The sequence below is a fragment of the Euprymna scolopes genome, chromosome 40 (genome assembly GCF_053919585.1).
Source record: "Euprymna scolopes isolate OS-2025 chromosome 40, ASM5391958v1, whole genome shotgun sequence".
Taxonomy (NCBI): Eukaryota; Metazoa; Mollusca; class Cephalopoda; order Sepiida; family Sepiolidae; genus Euprymna; species Euprymna scolopes.
The window spans coordinates 17,191,791-17,211,077 of record NC_136521.1 but is presented as its reverse complement, the minus strand read 5'-3'; the positions used below and the strand labels follow the sequence as shown (position 1 = coordinate 17,211,077).

Genomic DNA, 19,287 nt, shown 5'->3' with positions numbered 1-19,287 from the left:
CACAAAAGCGTTTCTTTCAATTGTTACAGCATTTCTATCGATTTGTCTCGCACTACGTCCAATAAAAGGACTAATCTGAAACCATCACTGCGTTGCGCTCTCGATATCCCTAATCTCATACATCATGTGGAATGATGTGGTTTGCATTCTATTTTGATATATTGAGCTTTTTACCTAACCTTCAGGTCTTTGCTTTTGTTATGTTATATTTCGTATGAACTGGGTAATTTTCCAAACTTCGCGTCACTTCGAACTGAACTTAGTTCAACCCTAGTAAAACCTGACACTTAATGATGTAATCACTATTCGAAGTAAGAAAATCCAATATATAACAAGATAAAGATTAAGAAAGAGAGAGAGAGAGAGAGAGAGAGAGAAAGAGAGAGAGAGAACGAAAAACAAGTTGAAAGTAGCATATACTTTGACGAAAAGAGAGAGACAGCGAAATTGAGAGGGATTCATGTGCCATAAAATACTGAACCGCTAGGATAAAATAAAACTAAACAATTTTCCTTGAATTGATCGTGAAATTTACACTAACCCCACTCGTTAATCTGAATATATTTTTTACTCATTATTTACAAATGTTTCTAAATATTTTCTTTTTCTTTTCCACAGTACAACATGAACGACTGGGGATTCGGTGGCGATAGCATGTGCAGCAACTACGATGTAAGTCTCATGTCACCTTTTAAAAGTATTTAAATTGAGTTAATGCAATAAATAATAATCTAATACATTTTTAATCAAAAAACAAATTTTTAATGCTTGCTTATTTTTGTCTTTCCAGAACTACATGTACTGGAGATATATGAACACTTTCAACAGAATCATGCCTTTCATGGAGAGGACTCTGTGCATGCGCAATGGCGGAAACCAATGGTTCATGGGAGATCAGGTTCGTATCTATTTATATCTATTTTTTAGTAATTATATTAGTCAGGGCATGTAAACATATATATTATATATATTCTATGTATATATATATATATATATATATATATATATATATATAATTGTGTATATATATAATTGTGTGTATATATATATATATATAATTGTGTGTATATATAATTGTGTATATATATATAATTGTGTATATATATATATAATTGTGTGTATATATATATATATATATATATATATATATATATATATATATATATATTAAAATAAATGTACTAGAACAGTTACGTTTGAAAGTAAATGAATGTTAAAATATGAAAACAGAGCATATATAGGTAAATAATTGTATTTTAAATTCAAATGACCAAGTCTTTCTTAATATTTTATTTGCCGAGTTTACAATTCTTTTACTTGGAATCAACACATTTTTGCCAACAAGAAACTAGTTTATTTATCCCATTGGCATAGAAATCCAGAGTTCTGGAAGCGATGAAGTCATTGAAGGCTGATTCGGCATCATCTCGGCTTTTGAAGCATTTTTCACGCAGGATATTGTCGAGATGATTGAAAAAGTAATAACTGGTGGGCGAGAGATCCGGTGAATATGGTGGCCCGATTCGTTCAACTGCTGCAGCGTCAGTGTAGCAACATGCAGGCGAGCGTTGTCATAGAAGAGTATTGGTCCCTTCATATTGATCAATCTCGGGCACATACGTTGGAGCTTCTGGTGCATTTCGTCAATTTGTCAGCCGTATTCGTTTCGCCCGGATGCAAGAAGCTGTAATGGATGAGACCGGTCGCAGACTACCAAACAGTCACCATAACCTTTTTTTTTGGTGCAATTTCGGCGTCGGGAATGTTGTGGAGCTTCCCCGGCATTCAACCACTGTGCCGAACGTCGCCAGTTGTCATAGAGAACCCACTTCTCATCACACGTTACAATCCCCTCGAGAAATGGGTCGTTTTTGTAACGCAGAAGGAGGTAGAAGACATCTCAAAACGACGAATTTGTTTATTATCGTTAATTCATGCGGCACACATTTATCCAACTTTTTAAATTTCCATATTAGCTGTAAATTCCGAACGACTGTTGAGTGGTCGACCTCGAGTCCAACAGCAATTTATCGTGTGGTTTTGCGAAGATCCGCTTTAATTAATGCTTTCAAATGTTCTTTATCAACCGCAGTCGACCGTCCACATCTTCGAGGCTCTCGTTAACATTGCGAAATTTCTTAAACCACCGTTGTGCCAAAAGTTCGTTAGTGGTTCCTGGGCCAAACGTATTATTGATATCATGAGGTGTCTTGGCAGCTTTTTCAGCCTTGTTTGAACTGAAAAAAAAATCTTGCGGATTTGAATTTTGTCCAAAAAACAAATGAAGAGATGGAGAACAGGTAACGAATAACATGATTCGATAGAGAAAAAACCGTAAAAATATATAAATTAATTCAGAAATCATATATAAAAGAAACCTGTGTGAGAAAACGTAATTGTTCTGTTCTTTATAGAATTATAACCTCTCCTCTCTATCTCTCTCTCTCTATATATATATATATATAGATGTGTGTGTGTGTGTGCATGTGTATGTGCGTGTAGCTTATATATATATATATATATATATATATATATATATAAACTGACATTACACCGTTTATTTATACTTATATAGGTCCTGGATATGACCTTAAACTATATCCAATGGTGAAGCTCCAGTTTGTGGGTTTTGGGGAGTGTGGAGCCACCTCTTAATTACCATTACTCCCAGGTCCACTCTGACCCGGAGTGGTAGTACCTGTTAGGCCCCCAATTATGGGTTAAATAGAAACCGACTTAGAAAAAAAAAATTCTATAAAAATTTTTTCCTTATATATATGAGATAGGGAAACCGAATATAATTTTATGAACGACAGAACAATTTCTTAGTGCTTATCCGAGGACACATGAATGTTATAAAAACAAAAAGCAACACAAATTATTATTAGTTTATTTCAACCTGAAAAGGGCCTAATCAAATGAGAAGAGCTAGTCATATTTAACGCTTTACTGAGATAATGGAAGGGTTTTGAGCGGTCTTAGTATTTATTTAAAAAAAAGTGTCAAAAATGAAAAAAAAATGTGGAAGAAGATGAGGTATAATTTATAGTTAACAGAAAAAGAGATATAAAGCACAAAAAAAAATCCTGTTTTAAATTCCAAGTTTTTGTTTGTTTTTATTTTACCGAAATTGAAATTAACTTTTCACGCAACCGCCGAAAATAAACATGTAATTACCCGGACCTTTCATTCCTGCAGTATTTCTGAAGACCAAGGATCCGTGACGGAAAATAAAGCACGAGTAAAATTGTTTAAGTAACATACATAGTTTTTGTTGTTTTGTTTTTGTAATGTACTCAGCATAATCACGTTGACACACCAGTTCCCGTTAGAGGACCGGAGTTAAGCAACGTTGATCCTTGTCAGTATTAAAATAGGTGACCATTTAGGAATTCAAGGTGCTGTATGTGTTATCTGTTTATCTCGGCAGTTTTTACAGCCATTTTGGACTTCTATTTGCCACTAAATTCAATTTAGAATAGATATGGTTGGTGATTGTGGAACACTTGCATTACAATTATACGCGGAGCTACATTTACAGGGGGTATCAATTAAACGGAGGCGATGATTGGGGAGTTGGAGATAGAATGACATAAAGAAATTGATAGATTAGTGTGGGTGAGAAATATAGAGATAGTTTATGAGATAGATGAAAATATAGAACGTTAGATAGCTTTATAAATAGGCAGGTATGAATAGAATATATATATATGTATATATATATATATTTATATATGTATGTATTTGTATATGTATGCGTGATTATGTATATGTATGTATCTGTATACAGATGGTTGTGCGTGTGTATCTAAATTCGTATATATGTATATACATATATGCATATACATATATGTATGTATACGTATATAAGTGTATATATATATATATATATATATATATATATATATATATATATACTAGCAAAAGTACCCGTCGTTAACTGGGTTCAAAAACAGTTGTACAGAAAATGGACTCTTGATTTATGAAAGTATGATAGGTTATGAAAAGGAAGGGTTGTAAAGAGATAACTTCGAATTTGGGGGTATCAAAACCAAAGCAAAATATGATGAAAGTAAAAATAAAATAGATAAACCCCATAATTTATTATACCATACCTGTTCACTCTGAAACACAATATTCCGTGGATCTATATTCAAAAACCTTTTTAAACTTTGTGACATATTTCCACTCTATGGAGGTTAGGCGTGAACGAACGCCCTATAATTTTCTTATACCATATTTCTTCAAACTGAAACATAATTATCAAAGTATACTTACGCAGATAGTTATGAAAAGTCTTTATTAAAGTTTGTGCCTATTTCCATTCTATGGAGGCCAGGCGCGAACGCAGACCCCACAATTTTATTATATCATCCCTATTTAAGTTAAAACATACTTATCAAAGTATTCTTATGTACATCTATATCAAAAACACTTGTAAACGTTATTTTTTAAAAAAAATTTTAAATTTTTAATTTCCATACTTTGTGGACCAGGCGCGAACGCAGACCTCACAGTTTTAAGGAACGACGGTTCTGTCAGATCAAACATACCCATTCCTGTGTCTCGATACATCTTCTATCATTATAGTTAATCAGTTTTTTAAAATAGTCAATCATATAGGAGACTATTCGTGACCAGACACACACACATATACACACAGACATTCAGCTTTATATATATATATATATATATATATATATATGTGTGTGTGTGTGTGTGTGTGTGTGTGTATATGTGTGTGTGTGTGTCCGTATGCATACATTTATGCATGTAAGATTTAAAATATAATTTTATTTCATATTCGTTCTGTTCTTATATTTACTACTAAGATGAATTTCGCAGTATATTAGTTTTGACTTATTAAGTAAATAATTAGATGTAAAAAAAAGACAGATTTATTTCAAAGTTATGCATGTTAGATGAGAGTCATGGTTCGCTTTTTCCAGGTTTGACTCCTGACATGTTTGCTAAAAGACTAAAAAACTAAAACATGAACCAATAGCTGCTACGTTTGCTTGCATAATCGTAATGCCGGGGTTCGACCTTCACCTGGCAAATTTCATTTAAAATTTTTTTTTTTTACTCTTTTGTACCGATCTTCCCGGGCTCATACTCAAATATAAAGTTTTGAATAGGTTCAAATACCTTATGCATGAAATTTCATGTATGTAGACCAACAACTGACGGAGGAGTTTGGTAGACAAATATTTTAAAACACACACACACACACACACACACACACACATATATATATATATATATATATATATATATATATATATAAAGAGGTTTGCGTTTGCTATAACGTTTTTACGCAAATATTACACAGGTAAAAATCATGCAGAATATCTACATTATATAATTACACGGAATAATAAACTAAAGATGATCACCCCATGAGAAAACCGACCCCCCCCCAAAACTAATAGGGTGTTAATTAAAATGAATGTTGAAAAGAATATAAAAATTAGCTAGCTCTTTTGCTAGTGAATACAATTCCACGGCCCATTAACATAGTTGTATTTTTGTTTAAATTAATGTGGAAAAAGGCTAGATGCGGAGACAATTATTATTTTTGGTCTCTACCAAAGTGATCAGTTTGCCCTTCTTTTGGAGAACCGGTTTTCACCCACATTAAAAACGACCTTTTGTCACATTTTCCTTTCGTGGGGAAGCAAATAAATACGAATAGAAAAATGAGGGTATTCATATGAATATCAATACACAAAAAACAACAAATGTATTAGAGAATATATATATATATATATATGTATGTATATATATATATATATATATATATATATATATATATATATATATATATATTTCTTCAGTGGTGAAAAAACCGGACGAGAGTGCTCAATGCGTAGCCAGAGCAGTATATAGGAAATTTATTGCTGTGATTCCAGAATTAATTTACATTTGTTCCGCTAGGAAGATATCCTCTGAAGAAGATATCAGAGGATATCTATAGATTCTGATGAAGCTGGTCGGATCTCTCCTCATCTTCAGAGGATATCTTCCTAGCGAAAACAAAATGTAAAGTGAGATATATGGATTGCCCACGTTGTATGAAATTCTTTTTCCTATAATCTTATTCACTATTCAAATAACATTTTCAATATATGTAATGAAAAGCAAAATACATGTTTATTCAAAGCTGAACATTTTGCTAACTGCATTTCATTTCCTCTGATGATATGAGCCATTATTGAAAATCCATGGATTAAAGAAATAAACATAATTTCTCTATATATTCCTTGTTTCAAACAATAAATTCTTAACTTAAATATATGTGTTTATATTTTGATTTACAGAATTTAACTTTAACCAATGTTTGTGTCCACACATACACACACACACACACACGCATATATATATATATATATTGAATGTTTTATTGACACCTAGTATCTTGTTTGATGACTGAAGTTAAACAACATTGAACCTAGTCCTGATCAGATTCCTCATCCTAAGGGGATAGCAAGCGCTGTTTGTAAGTGGATGTCACCTTATCTTATCAAGAACTTCCTCTCTCTTGGCGGGAATATATATGTATCTTCTCTCTTGGCGGGAATATATATGTTAATCGATTGGGAGTTTAAGATTTCACGAAAGCTAAGGAGAATGTCGTTTCGATACCGTACTAATATCATGCGCATTTAACATCGTTAACGATATTTCTTTTTCGTTTTCTCTCCTTTCAGATGATGTGGTGTGACATGATGTTCTACTGTTGCATGGAGATGATGTACAATTCCTACCCCAACATGTTCAGCAGCTACCCAAGAATGATGGGTCTGTACAACCGTTTCTACAACTACCCAAAGATGGCCGGTTACTTTAAGAGTCGTTGCAACTCCTGCTGGTAAAGACGACGTATAGAGGGCGTAAGGACCGCGCCGAAATAACGTAGATTATTTGGATTAACACATATTTTTTTTTTAAATATCAATCATTGGAGTTTACCATTTAAAAAAATAAAAATAAAAACAAAAATCATTTATAAAAAAAGATCGTTTTTCTTTCTTTCTAAAATTGTTTTGTTCTTCGTTCTGAAAGTATTGCGTGCTGGTTATCATAAACATTTTAGCGGTATATAATTGCTTTGATTAAATAAAAGTCGAATAACATAATTAAAAAAAGACTGGCAAGAGAAATTGTAAGAAAAATGCGATCCTATGCTGCACTTTCATTTCTTGTTCGCTTTCGGTGGAGGAGAAATCCTTCACGACTGAGACAATTTTTATTTTTGTACCTTTTCTCCACCTTAAAAAACGACCCTGGTGTCTAACTCTGTCCCGTGGGGAGGCATAGTAAATAGGTACAATAGAAATAAAGAAGAGATAAAAAGGAAGAAGAGGAAAAGACACGAAGTGACATAAGAAAAAAAGGAAAATGTCTACTATGACATCACAATGTATTTCGATTTAATTTGCTAAATAACATGTGTTTTATATTGTTGCTTGCTTGATTTTTACAATGCTGTCATCTGCACAACACAAGATACAACTTAAAATTTTGGAGGTTACATCGGCCAAAACGTTGTTAGAATATGACTCAATATTACGAAAAATCCAAATAATAAACATTAGCAATACTCATCTAAAAATTCAGAAACATCAGTTCATCGCTATCTAAGTACGCAAAGGGAATTTAATAAAAATTGATGATCACCGGTAATCGATTATAAAACAGTGGATTGATTAGGATATGTAGATTTTAGGCGGTTGCGAGTTTGTCTCTGCTTTATCGTTATTTTCATGGAAAGTGTTCAACTGAGCTTCAATCTATGCCCCCCCTCGCCAAACTTTCACAAGAAACACTAGACTAGCTGAAAACATTATCAATAATTTTCCCCACTCTTTATCTGTACCTAAACCTAAACATAGATTCCATGATCAAAGCTTCTTTCTTAGAACTGCACGCCTGTGGAATTGTCTTCCGTTTTCCTGCTTTCTAGCTGTCTATAATATGATTGTCTTCAAGTCCAACGTGAACAAGTTTCTGATGAGCCGTTCCACTTAAGTTAACAAATTTACCGAAGTTCCATTACTATCGATTACTATATTGTCCTTTTGACTACTGTACACTCTTTAACCCTTATCCTTGAGTGACCTATCGGCCTTGATAAGTGGTGACGTCTATGTAAAAAAAAAGAAAAAGATTTGAGAAATAAGATATTTAAAACCTCCGAACACAAAGCATCTAAATTGAGATATTACACCAAAGATATGAAATTTGGGTTTAGTTAAAACATCATTATAAAAAATGTCAATTGTCTGAGTGAAATGGCAGCGTGAAATAGACTCAATTCTTGATGCGGATTTTGTTAAGGGAATAATCACTATAAAATACAAACTAGTGTGTCTTTGCTTATCTCAGCATTAATTTTACCTGTCATGGATGTATTATTGCCATTGCCCTTATGTACTGTAAAAAATACGGTTTCCGGTTCTGAAATAATTACTTCATTCTAAATTACTTAATTCCAAATTACAAGTGGCCAATTTAGTTGATGTCAACTGTTTGATTAACCTTAGATAATTAGAATTCAACATTACAATTGACAATTAGAATTCAACAATTTCATGAAAAGTGGACAAGACTTAATCTACTATATAATAAACTGACAGCAGAAATTCCCCTTCATTAACAAACGGTTACCAAAAAGTACAATATAGCGTCCCTAACAGACATATTACTTCGCACACCCTCAAGTTCGTTTCATGTTTATGTCATTACTGTCTTGCGTATGTGTTTTGCAATTCCCAATAACGCAATTAGTGTCTGTAAGTATAAAAAATAATTGTTAATATTATAAGCTATTTTTAGATTGTTAAAGTTGAGTCATGCCTTGGGAATTAAAAAAATTATAAACTAGTGCTATATGATGTCCCGACTTCCGCTTGTTTGGATACTATTGACTGCTTATTGTTGTGTCCATATTTAGCTTTTATATGAGTAAAATTACCCTTAATTCTCGCGGTCATTGATACTGCCCGATGGAATGACAGTTTACACACACACACACACACACACACACACACACACACACACACACACACACACACACACACACACACACACAAGTTAAAGTGTCCCCGTGTGTGTGTCTGTGTCTGTGTACATTTCCCTACGCAATAACTCTGTCAATTTTCAGTCTACAGACTCGAAATTTTATATTCAGGGTGTTGAGATTTGGAAAAATCTTTGTAATCCGTTTTCGGCCAAAAATTTGGCTGTTAAGGGGAAAAAGTTTAAGGATTTGACGCTTGAGAATTCTACCGAACTCCTCCGAAAATTTTGGGTCTAAACAGTTGGAATTTTAGATATAGGTTCCTTGGACAGGAATCTAACTTAATAACTTGATTTGTGTTCAAAACAATATGTGTTAAGGAGTCATAATAGGGGTCAAAGTTAAAAAATTGACCGCTCTTTTTTGCTCAACATACACCTCCAAACACCTGCCCAACGCTAAAATGCTAGTATATCTATAAAAGTGAAAGTGTTTGTCTGTCTGTATACATTTCCCTACACAATAAGTCCGTCAACTTTCAGTCTACAGACTCGAAATTTGACATACAGGGTACTGAGATTTCGGGAAATCTTTGTGGTCGGATTTCGGCCAGAAATTTGGTTGTTAAAGGGCCAAAATCAAACGATTTGACCTTTGAGAACTCTCCCAAACTCCTCCGCCAATTTTGGGTCTAAACACTTGAAATTTTAGATATAGTTTCCTTGAACATGGATCTAACTTAATAACTTGATTTGCGGTCCCTACCAAACTGCTCAGACAATTTCTGGTCTAAACATTTGAAATTTTACATAAAGGGTAATCAGAGATAAGGCAAGGTTTTTAATCGGTTTGGGTCGAACATTTGAGCTACAAATATATATATCTATGTATATATGTTTGCATGTCTGCCTAAAACTTTCGACAGACACGACGGATTTTCACAAGATTAGAATCGTTTTGAAGCCCGACCCTTCAGAAAACAAATACCGAAAAATTGGCTAAAAACATTAATTTCTTCACACTCAACTGGGCACTTTTCTACAGGAAGGGGTTGTTTTTTTTCCGATATCTCACCTTAAAACAAGATATCTGGAGTCATGCCGAGTAGGGAAAACAAATAAATAAATTTTTAAATTTGAGGGAGAAGTAAAAAAGAAGTAAAAAAAGCCGTTGATAAAAACGATTAAAGAGTAAATTGATGAATTAACAGTTTAAAAAAAGAAAGAAAAAACTATTAAAATAAACCTCGTGACATCTTTCGACGGATACATTATAAAGAGAAACCATCCGCGAATACGATTAAAAACGAAAATATTAGTAACTAGTGGGGTGGTACCCGGCGTTGCCCGGGTTTTTAGAGACGTGTGTGGTTGGGGGGTCGTAAAATGAAAAAAAAAGCGAAGTAATAACCCTGCTTAAATATAAAAACAAACAATGTTTAAACTATGAAAAAATTTAATAAAAGTTGTAGGGGGAGGGGGACTCAAATTCGAAGCCTTGAGGCGAAAGCGCAAAAAAAAGTGATGAATTAAGTAAAAAGTGAATTAGGTCAAATATTAATTCCGCAGTGAAGTTTGTTTTGGTTTAGTTTCAGTAGTCCCACATCACACTCGAATTCTAAAGATATTGCAACTTCCATTGAATCTAACCGATTTGGGCAGTGGACTCTCACCGGAAAAAATACCATTGTCGAGGAACTATAGGGGTAATAGGCCTATATCACGCCTTAGATAATGTGCTACAGTTTGTACGCATTACATTTGCATGTAATGTGATGATCTTTAATCCTATCAAGGTCAAAGTCGGAGGGGAAAAATGAGTTCATTTTATTTATATAGAGAATAGAGAAGAGAAGAAAAGATTATCGTTTAAAATCAATTTTTCAAGCTTGTTGTGGGGAAATGGAAAGATCCCCCCCAAAAAAACCAAACAAACAAACAAACAAAAAACAATTGTCACTAATATTAGAGTATAAAAAAACGCATAATATCGACAGATAATTCATATATATATATATATATATATATATATATATATATATATATATATATATATATATATATATATATAAGTAAATTTTTGGTACAACAAAATGGAAGGAGAAATTTCAGAGGAAACAATTTAATTTAAATACCAAAAAACAAGAAATGGGCAGGTGAAATTAAAATTTCCTTAAGGCCTTATCGTCTGACCCTCTAAGAGGAAACGTCAGAATGATAAATTAAAAACTAAGAAAACGAATGAGGGAAGAGGGGGATTTTGGTTTCAGTTGGAAGAACAGTGAAAAAAAAAAATTATTTTTGATTTAAGCCATGATGATACTTTTCGTATGGAAATAAAAATCCAGAAAAGATTTCTCCAACTTCATAAAAGCGGATTTATTTCTAAGGAGATTTATGATAGAATCCGACCCATCGGTTCTCAAAGGCCTAGAATGTACGGTTTACCCAAGGTCCATAAACCCAACATTCCTTTGCGACCCATTTTATCTATGCTGGGTTCTGCACAACATGAACTTGGTAAATGGCTGGTTGATCTTCTTAAACCTGTGCTTTCTTTTTATTCGGTCCATTGTATCTCTGATTCTTTTCAATTCGTATCTCAGATACAAAAATTACCTTTATCTAAAAATACCGAGTTCTTGGCTTCCTTTGACATTAATAGTCTTTTTACTAATATACCTTTGGATGAAACCATTGGTATTTGTGCTGACTATTTATACCGTGGCCCCTTAAAATCTCCACAATTTCCTGAACGAATTTTCGTTGAACTGATGGAACTTGCTACTAAATCAGTCTCCTTTAGTTTCAACAACATTATGTACCGTCAAATTGATGGGATATCTATGGGTAGCCCTCTTGGTCCTTCGTTAGCCAACATTTTCGTTGGATTTTTGGAAAACGAATTATTTTCCAAAATTACTAAGCCAGCATTCTACACACGCTACGTTGATGATACTTTTGCATGCTTTCCCTCTCGGAGCGAAGCTGAACAGTTTCTTCGTCTTCTTTGTAACCTGCATCCATCTTTACAATTTACTATGGAGGTTGGAGACTGTAGCTCTCTCCCATTCCTCGACGTTCGTGTTTCTAAAGTTGGTACTACGTTTGAGACCTCTGTTTATAGAAAACCTACATTTACAGGGCTCTATCTTAATTGGTTTTCTTTTGCCCCTCAGTCTAGAAAAATAAACCTCATTAGCGCTATTACGCATCGTGCACTTATGATTTGTTCACCGAACCGTCTTGATACGGAACTTGGTGAAATCATAAATATTTTTCTTAATAATGGATATCCCATTAATATAATAAAATCTATTATTGAACGTAAAATTACTACATTTAATAGTGGTAAACATATTGGTCCATCACGTTGTCCCATTTATCTAAAATTACCATGGTTGGGTCCTGATGGCCTTCATATTGTTAAAAGGATTTCTTCTGCTACTCAACGTTGTTTTCCAGCTACTATGCTTAGAGTAGTTTACACAACTCGAACCTTTTTCTCTTCTTTTCGTAAAGATGTTTTGCTAACCATTCAAAAGAACTCTGTTGTTTATAAATTCGTTTGTCAGTGTGGAGCTGACTACGTTGGCAAAACATCCCAAAGATTAGAAATGAGAATATCCCAACATATCCCTCGGGATATTCGACTACACCAGGTTTCGAGAACATCCGGGCACTCCCAAGCTCATGAGTCCGCCATTGGCAATCACCTGTTGAGTATAAATAGGTGTGCCGATCAATATTCCGATGGGTGGTTTTCTGTTTTATACAGTGCTAGGTCGAACTATCATCTCAATATCATTGAGGCGTTAGTTATTAACAACTCTCGACCTAGCCTGTGTAGACAAAAGATTCTGAAACATCAGTTGGAGATATTCATTGATTTAAAACCACCAGAACAGTGAGATTTTTTTTTTCACTGTTCTTCCAACTGAAACCAAAATTCCCCTCTTCCCTCATTCGTTTTCTTAGTTTTTAATTTATCATTCTGACGTTTCCTCTTAGAGGGTCAGACGATAAGGCCTTAAGGAAATTTTAATTTCACCTGCCCATTTCTTGTTTTTTGGTATTTAAATTAAATTATGTTTCCTCTGAAATATATATATATATATATATATATAAATTTATTAAAGTAAAAAAAGATATGTATATAAGAGCTCTTTAAATAACTCTAATTTTTGGGACACTTCAAAATATTTAATTAGTGTTTAGAGCGAGCCCTGTGCACGGTACGAAAGCAACTATCCGAATGGGCATCTTCACACAATTTATTGTCGAGCAGATGACGACCGATCGCCAAATCGTGGATTCGTGAGTACCCGAATGTTCAAAGTAAACGAATGTGCTCATCGATATATTCTTGTTGGACATGCACGTTTTCCGAATTCATGCAGGTACATTCTTCCCAGTTAGGCTCCAAGGCACTGGAGCACATTAACATCTGAATTCAGAAATAACTAAACTTTTGTCAAGTATGGGTAGAATATCTTTCTGAAAAGCCAGGAAAGCCGTCCTGATACCAAATACCACACGGGTTTGCACCACATAGTAACAGCGGGACACCACATATCTAATCCTATCAGAGAAACCTTTACTAGTGGAACCAATAAAGGGAAGCTTCATATATATATATATATATATACACTTGTGCCCGATATTATTCATACCCCTCGGATCTTTGAGATTTCTATAAGAATATTGCTCAAACCAGAAGGTAGACAATATTAAAGGGATTTCAAACAATAAATCAAGCATAAGCATTTAATTTAAACTCAACAAATAAATAAATTATGCAAGTTTGAAACATTATACAAAGAAAAACAATAATGGCACTAGTTCAAAATTATTCATACCTCTCTTACTAATAGTCAATAGCATGCCCTTTATTCTTAATAACTGCCTGTAACCGTTTGGGATATTTATCAACAAGGTTTTTACAAGCATCAACACTGATTTTTGACCATTCTTCAATGCAGTAGTTCTCCAAATCCCTCAAATTTCTAGGTTTCCGCTTTTTAACCTCAGTTTTCAATATGTGCCAGAGGTTTTCGATAGGGTTCAGGTCGGGACTCTGGCTAGGCCATTCCAAAACATTAATTTGATTATCCTCAAACCATTTCTTGACTATTTTGGCAGTATGTTTTGGATCATTATCCTGTTGAAGGACCCAGTTTGGTCCTAAATGGAGCTTCTCCGCATCCTGTCTAATGTTTTTCTGGAGTATCTCCAAATATTGCTCCTTCTTCATGGTTCCATCTATCTTGACCAAACTACCTGGACCACTAGCCGAAAAGGAGACCCAAAACATTAAGCTACCACCACCATGTTTCACCGTGGGTATGGTGTTCTTTGGGTTGTAAGCTTCTCCTTTCTTCCTTCAAACGTAAGAAGCATCCATATGGCCAAACAATTCAATTTTTGTTTCGTCAGTCCACAAAATACTTGAGAAAACGGACTCTGGAGAATTCACATGGGTCCTAGCAAACTTTAGACGTGCTGCAAGGTGTTTTCCGGTGTGCAATGGAGTCCTTCTTGGTCTTCTTCCTTTCAGACCATTTTCATGCAGAGTCCTTTGCAATGTTTGCCTTGATATTTTTATGCCAGAAGACTCCAGATTTTCTAAAATGTCCTTATTAGTGGTGGTTGGATTTGCATTAACACTTCTTACAATATTCCTGGTGGCTCTAGCAGACAGTTTCCTTTTCCTTCTTCTACCAATCAAGTTGTTTGTTGTGTGGTGGCTCTGGAATTTTTTGATGATGCTCTGTACTGTTGCTGTAGGGACCTCAAATTTCTTGGAAATTGACTTGTAACCTAAACCATCCTTATGTGAATTCACAATTTTAGTCCTAAGATCATTACTAAGCTCTTTTTTCTTCCTCATTCTAATAATTTTTATTCTTTTATTGGTTTTCAGTTGATATCATTTTAATTTCTGAAAAATGCAAAAAACGAAATGAAATTAATCAAAGGTTGTATAAAAGCATTCAAAATAAGAATCAAACAGAAAACAAACAGTCAGAAACTCGATTAATACTGAAAAAATAAGGGGGTATGATTATTTTTGAACATTGCAGATTTTATAAATAGCTGTATATTTCTTTTATTACAAGTATCCCGAGATTTTAAAATGACGAAAATGCTCAGAAGAGGTTTATTAAGAATATGTATCAATATGGACGTAAACAATAAATTCTTACAAAAGTTACACCTAATAAACTCAATTTTCAAGGGGGGTATGAATAATATCGGGCACAAGTGTATATATATATATATATATATATATATATATATATATATATATATATGTGTGTGTGTGTGTGTGTGTATCAACGTTGTTAGATGCAATTTTAATGAGATATTTTGTTATTTCCACACTATTCTTGTCTGTAAATATAAATAAACATATATTAATCTTAAGAAAAATATTCATCTTAGTGTCTATTCTTTTTTTTTTTTCATGTCTGTGTATATTGCCATTGTATATAGTAACCCAGCTTGTGAAGATACTGATTCTAGAACTGATACCAATTTGTGTAAAAATGTCAGAGGCTTTGCACCGAGGATCCTCTTCAACATCTTCTTACACACGACGTAAGGTTCTTTCAGAAAGCCCGGGGCGACCTGGATGAGGTTTTGTACAATCTTTGTCCTCTCTTGTAAATCGAATGATTACTCTATTAACAGTAGAAAAGGATATTGAAATATTTCCTTCTGTTTTGCGTTGAATAAGATCTCTATGTTGGCCCACAATTCCTCCTCGCAGAAATTCTGATTCTCCTTTAGATCGTGGCATGCTTCAATGTTGTTCAATGCAATTTTAATGACATATTCTAAGTTACTTCAACACTATTCTGATCTGTAAACAAAAATAAGCATATATTAACCTTAGGAAAATATTTATCCTAGCATCTATTCTTTTCTCTGTGTGTATTGCAGCTGTATTTGCTTCAACGGATGGATCTGATTGACTTGACAAATACTGCTTTTTTATGAATGGAAAATATGGAAACTGCGGAAGTGTTGCATTTTTATACCAAGGATCTCATTTGTTGCTGGGAAAATTGTTTCTTTTTCTCTATGAAAAATTGTATGTTGTTTTATTCGTTAGTCAAAAAAGATAGACACAATCAGTAAGAAATAAGAGACTTATGTTGTTTTTCTTTTGATTTTATTGTCTTGATTAATATGTTGCTAGAATATTATTTGCTATTACAAAGAGCTCATGTTTCATATTTATCTGTATAAAATTGTGTAAGTTGTTTTTATTTTTTATCAAAAACTGATTGAATGGTAGACGAATTGAGGTTTATGGAAAGTCCTTTTCGTGGGTGAAAAAATCTTCCTTATCTCTTGGAGGTGGCGAGAAAATAAAAGAACGGAAAGCCTAGTAAAATGAAACGTGATTTTGAAGCCCTCTTGGTAGAATGTGCGAAAAGTCCTTCTCTGGCGATAAGTTAAAAGTCGTCGTGTTTTTTTCTACCTCGACGGAGGAATGAGAATGGTTTTCTCTCTTGTATGGAAGCATATAGCAGTAAAAAGAATTGTTTTGTTGGAGGTTTTTTAACGAGTATTAAAATGCTCGTTGGCTGGCAAGAGTTAAATATACACTTGTGGTTTCGGTTAGGAATTACTCGGCCGGTTATTTGGTTGTTTTTGTTTTACGGCATATCAACCCTTTCCGGGTTATTTAATGCCAAATCCAAAGATTTTGAAGAACATTTTTTTTAATAGAATATGTTTGTTGTTTTCAAGTCGGTTTCTATTCAACCCATAGTTGGGACCCTAACAGGTACTACCACTCCGGGTCAGAGTGGACCTGGGAGCAATGGTAATTAAAGGGTGGCTCCACACTCCCCAAAGCCCGCAAGCAGGGGCCTCCCCACCGGATATAGTTTAAGTTCATATCCAGGACCCACTCGCCCGGTAGAGTTTGTTTTGTTGTTCTTGCTTTTGGTTGATTGTCAAATCTCCGTTGTTTCAAAACTTATGTGTTGTGAATAGATGAATTGTATATACTTTATGTAATATCAGTGTACGATTATTTCTTTGTAATTCACGTAATAAATGACGAGTTGGCCATAGAAAGTGTGTAATACAATAGACGCCCCCCCCTCAAAATGTTAGGGAAGGATAAAAAAAAACGAAGGAAATCCGTTAAAAATTACATACGACTGAATTATTAAACATCAACCAGTGTGAAATTAGTAACTTACGTGTGAAATGTAGTTCGATGAATCCAAATAAGAATAATACAAATATTTCGCATGAATAGATTCGGGAATATTCCATACAATATGAAGAAGTAAGGCTGTTGTTCGTTGCTTTGGCTGGGCGTCAAGTTTACAGCGTGACGTTATCTTGGACGTAGCGTGCTTGTTGTCTCATGTTCTCTATTTGTTCCAATATGATAATCCATCTTCTATTTCTCTCAACTCTCTACATCATTATCTGTTTATCTCTCACTCCTTATTTTTTACTCTCTTCCTTAGCTTAATCTGCCGCTCCCCTTTAACTTGACAAGTTGCAACCATTAATGTATGTAAGACCCATTTAAGAAAGACACCAGTTGGACTTAAAGGCATCATGAAAATGGAGGTCTTCAATGAGGCTCAGACAGTCGTTTTCGAGTGCGGTGTATTCCCCAAAATGGTCCCCAAAGTGACTCAATTAAGATTTTGAGCATAAATCACTTATTGGCCAAGAGAATACGCTTTTTAAATATAACGGAATGAACTGAAACTAAGATACAGAATATAGTAATAAAGTGAAAATGAAAGTATTCAAGAGATCGTAGTTAGTTCGTGAATTAGAATTTAAAACAGCATCGCGATGGGCATGGAATATGTGCCTAAATTAGAGATAGTTTTTCATGTGATAGAGACATCTCCATGGAAGACCCTAAATTGCCCTATATGTTCATCCTGGTGACACTTGTTCACACCACAGCGTTTATATTTGCCCTCTATCCCCCCCACAACAGTAGAGTTGTTATTTTTAAGAGCATATCTTAGAAAATTTACCACTTTTTTTATTATACATCACCACTTATCAAGGCCAAGAGGCCACTCGAAGATAAGGGTTAAAGAGTGTACAGTAGAAATTGGACAATAGAGTAATCGTTAGTAAATGGAAATTCGGTAAATTTGTTAACAAGTGGAACGGCTAATCAAGAACTTGTTTACGTTAGACTTGAAGGCAACCATACTGTAGTCAGCTGGAAAGCAGAAAAACGAAAGACAATTCCACAGGCGTGCAATTTAAGGAAAGAATCTTCTCGGCGGTATATTCTGTCATATTAATTATTTCTGAGGAGGGGGTTTATGTTACTCCTCTCCGCCACTCTTTTCCGTTCTGTCGATTTTTGCCCGATTCGTGCCTCTTATATGTAAGTGGTTGGGGTAGGACAAATTCCGAAAAATTCCCTCATCATAAACCAATCAAAGAGTTTCATCTTATCTCCAACTCGCAACCTAATCAACAGATGCATTCATATTTCAATATGCGATTCCCAGATTTTCACGGAACAGAACTCACGTCAACTCGAGGGTCATTCTTGACTCCACGCTTTTATCAGCTTCACAGTCAGATTGGGTTTTAATTATAATTCTTTCTGCGCATAGATTTAAAAAGCAATTGCAAGTTTTCACACATAGAACATGTGAACTTTAACCGACCAAGAAAACAGAAAAAGTAAATAGAGATGGCTCAAGGTTATATCCCACTGAATCAAGAACATCCCTCCTTAGGTTCTATCCCTGATCAAATAGAATTTATTCGCCGTCATTTTTTACTCCAGATCGCGAATTCTTGGTATTTTGACTCTAGATAAGTGATTAATTTACATTATCCCTATCCACATTCGCAAGTTTATTTCACACATGCAATACACCCAGGAATAACTATGTGGGGACTATGTAGGAACTTCCAAACTTCCACAACTTCATCAAATCGAGCAACTCCGACTATCCCCTTAATTCGTCAAATTGCAATCTCGATTACGAATAAGACCTAGTTTGGAAAGACACTGACCAGAGTAATAGACACTACTAAAGTCCAAAGTGGAAGCCATGGTTTCCGGTCAGGACGTCATCTCTGAGTTATGTGTATTTCTTAAAGTGAGGCATTTTGAATTTTGAGTATAGATCCAACACCGACCAAGGGAATACTTTTTTTTCGTAGAATATAAACATAATTTTGGAATATATAGAAAATAGATATAGAATGTAGTAAACAGTGAAAATGACTGAAAGCACAAAC

General features: G+C 34.3%; 1 protein-coding gene across 1 annotated transcript; it reads left to right on the top strand.

The window, feature by feature from the left end:
• Positions 1 to 623: 623 nt before the first annotated feature.
• LOC145265757 (S-crystallin 1-like) lies at positions 624 to 6,994 on the top strand. The gene is made up of 3 exons (XM_080121809.1): positions 624 to 672; positions 791 to 898; positions 6,711 to 6,994. Exons 1-3 carry the CDS (start codon positions 625 to 627, stop codon positions 6,873 to 6,875), a joined length of 321 nt encoding a protein of 106 aa, XP_079977935.1. The 5' UTR covers position 624; the 3' UTR covers positions 6,876 to 6,994.
• Positions 6,995 to 19,287: the final 12,293 nt, after the last annotated feature.

Bases quoted from the DNA above. Each gene is read 5' to 3' on its own strand.
- LOC145265757 (XM_080121809.1), top strand. From the start codon at position 625: ATGAACGACTGGGGATTCGGTGGCGATAGCATGTGCAGCAACTACGAT. The intron at 673-790 runs GTAAGTCTCATG...TTGTCTTTCCAG, and splicing joins GCATGTGCAGCAACTACGAT to AACTACATGTACTGGAGATA. The intron at 899-6,710 runs GTTCGTATCTAT...CTCTCCTTTCAG, and splicing joins AATGGTTCATGGGAGATCAG to ATGATGTGGTGTGACATGAT.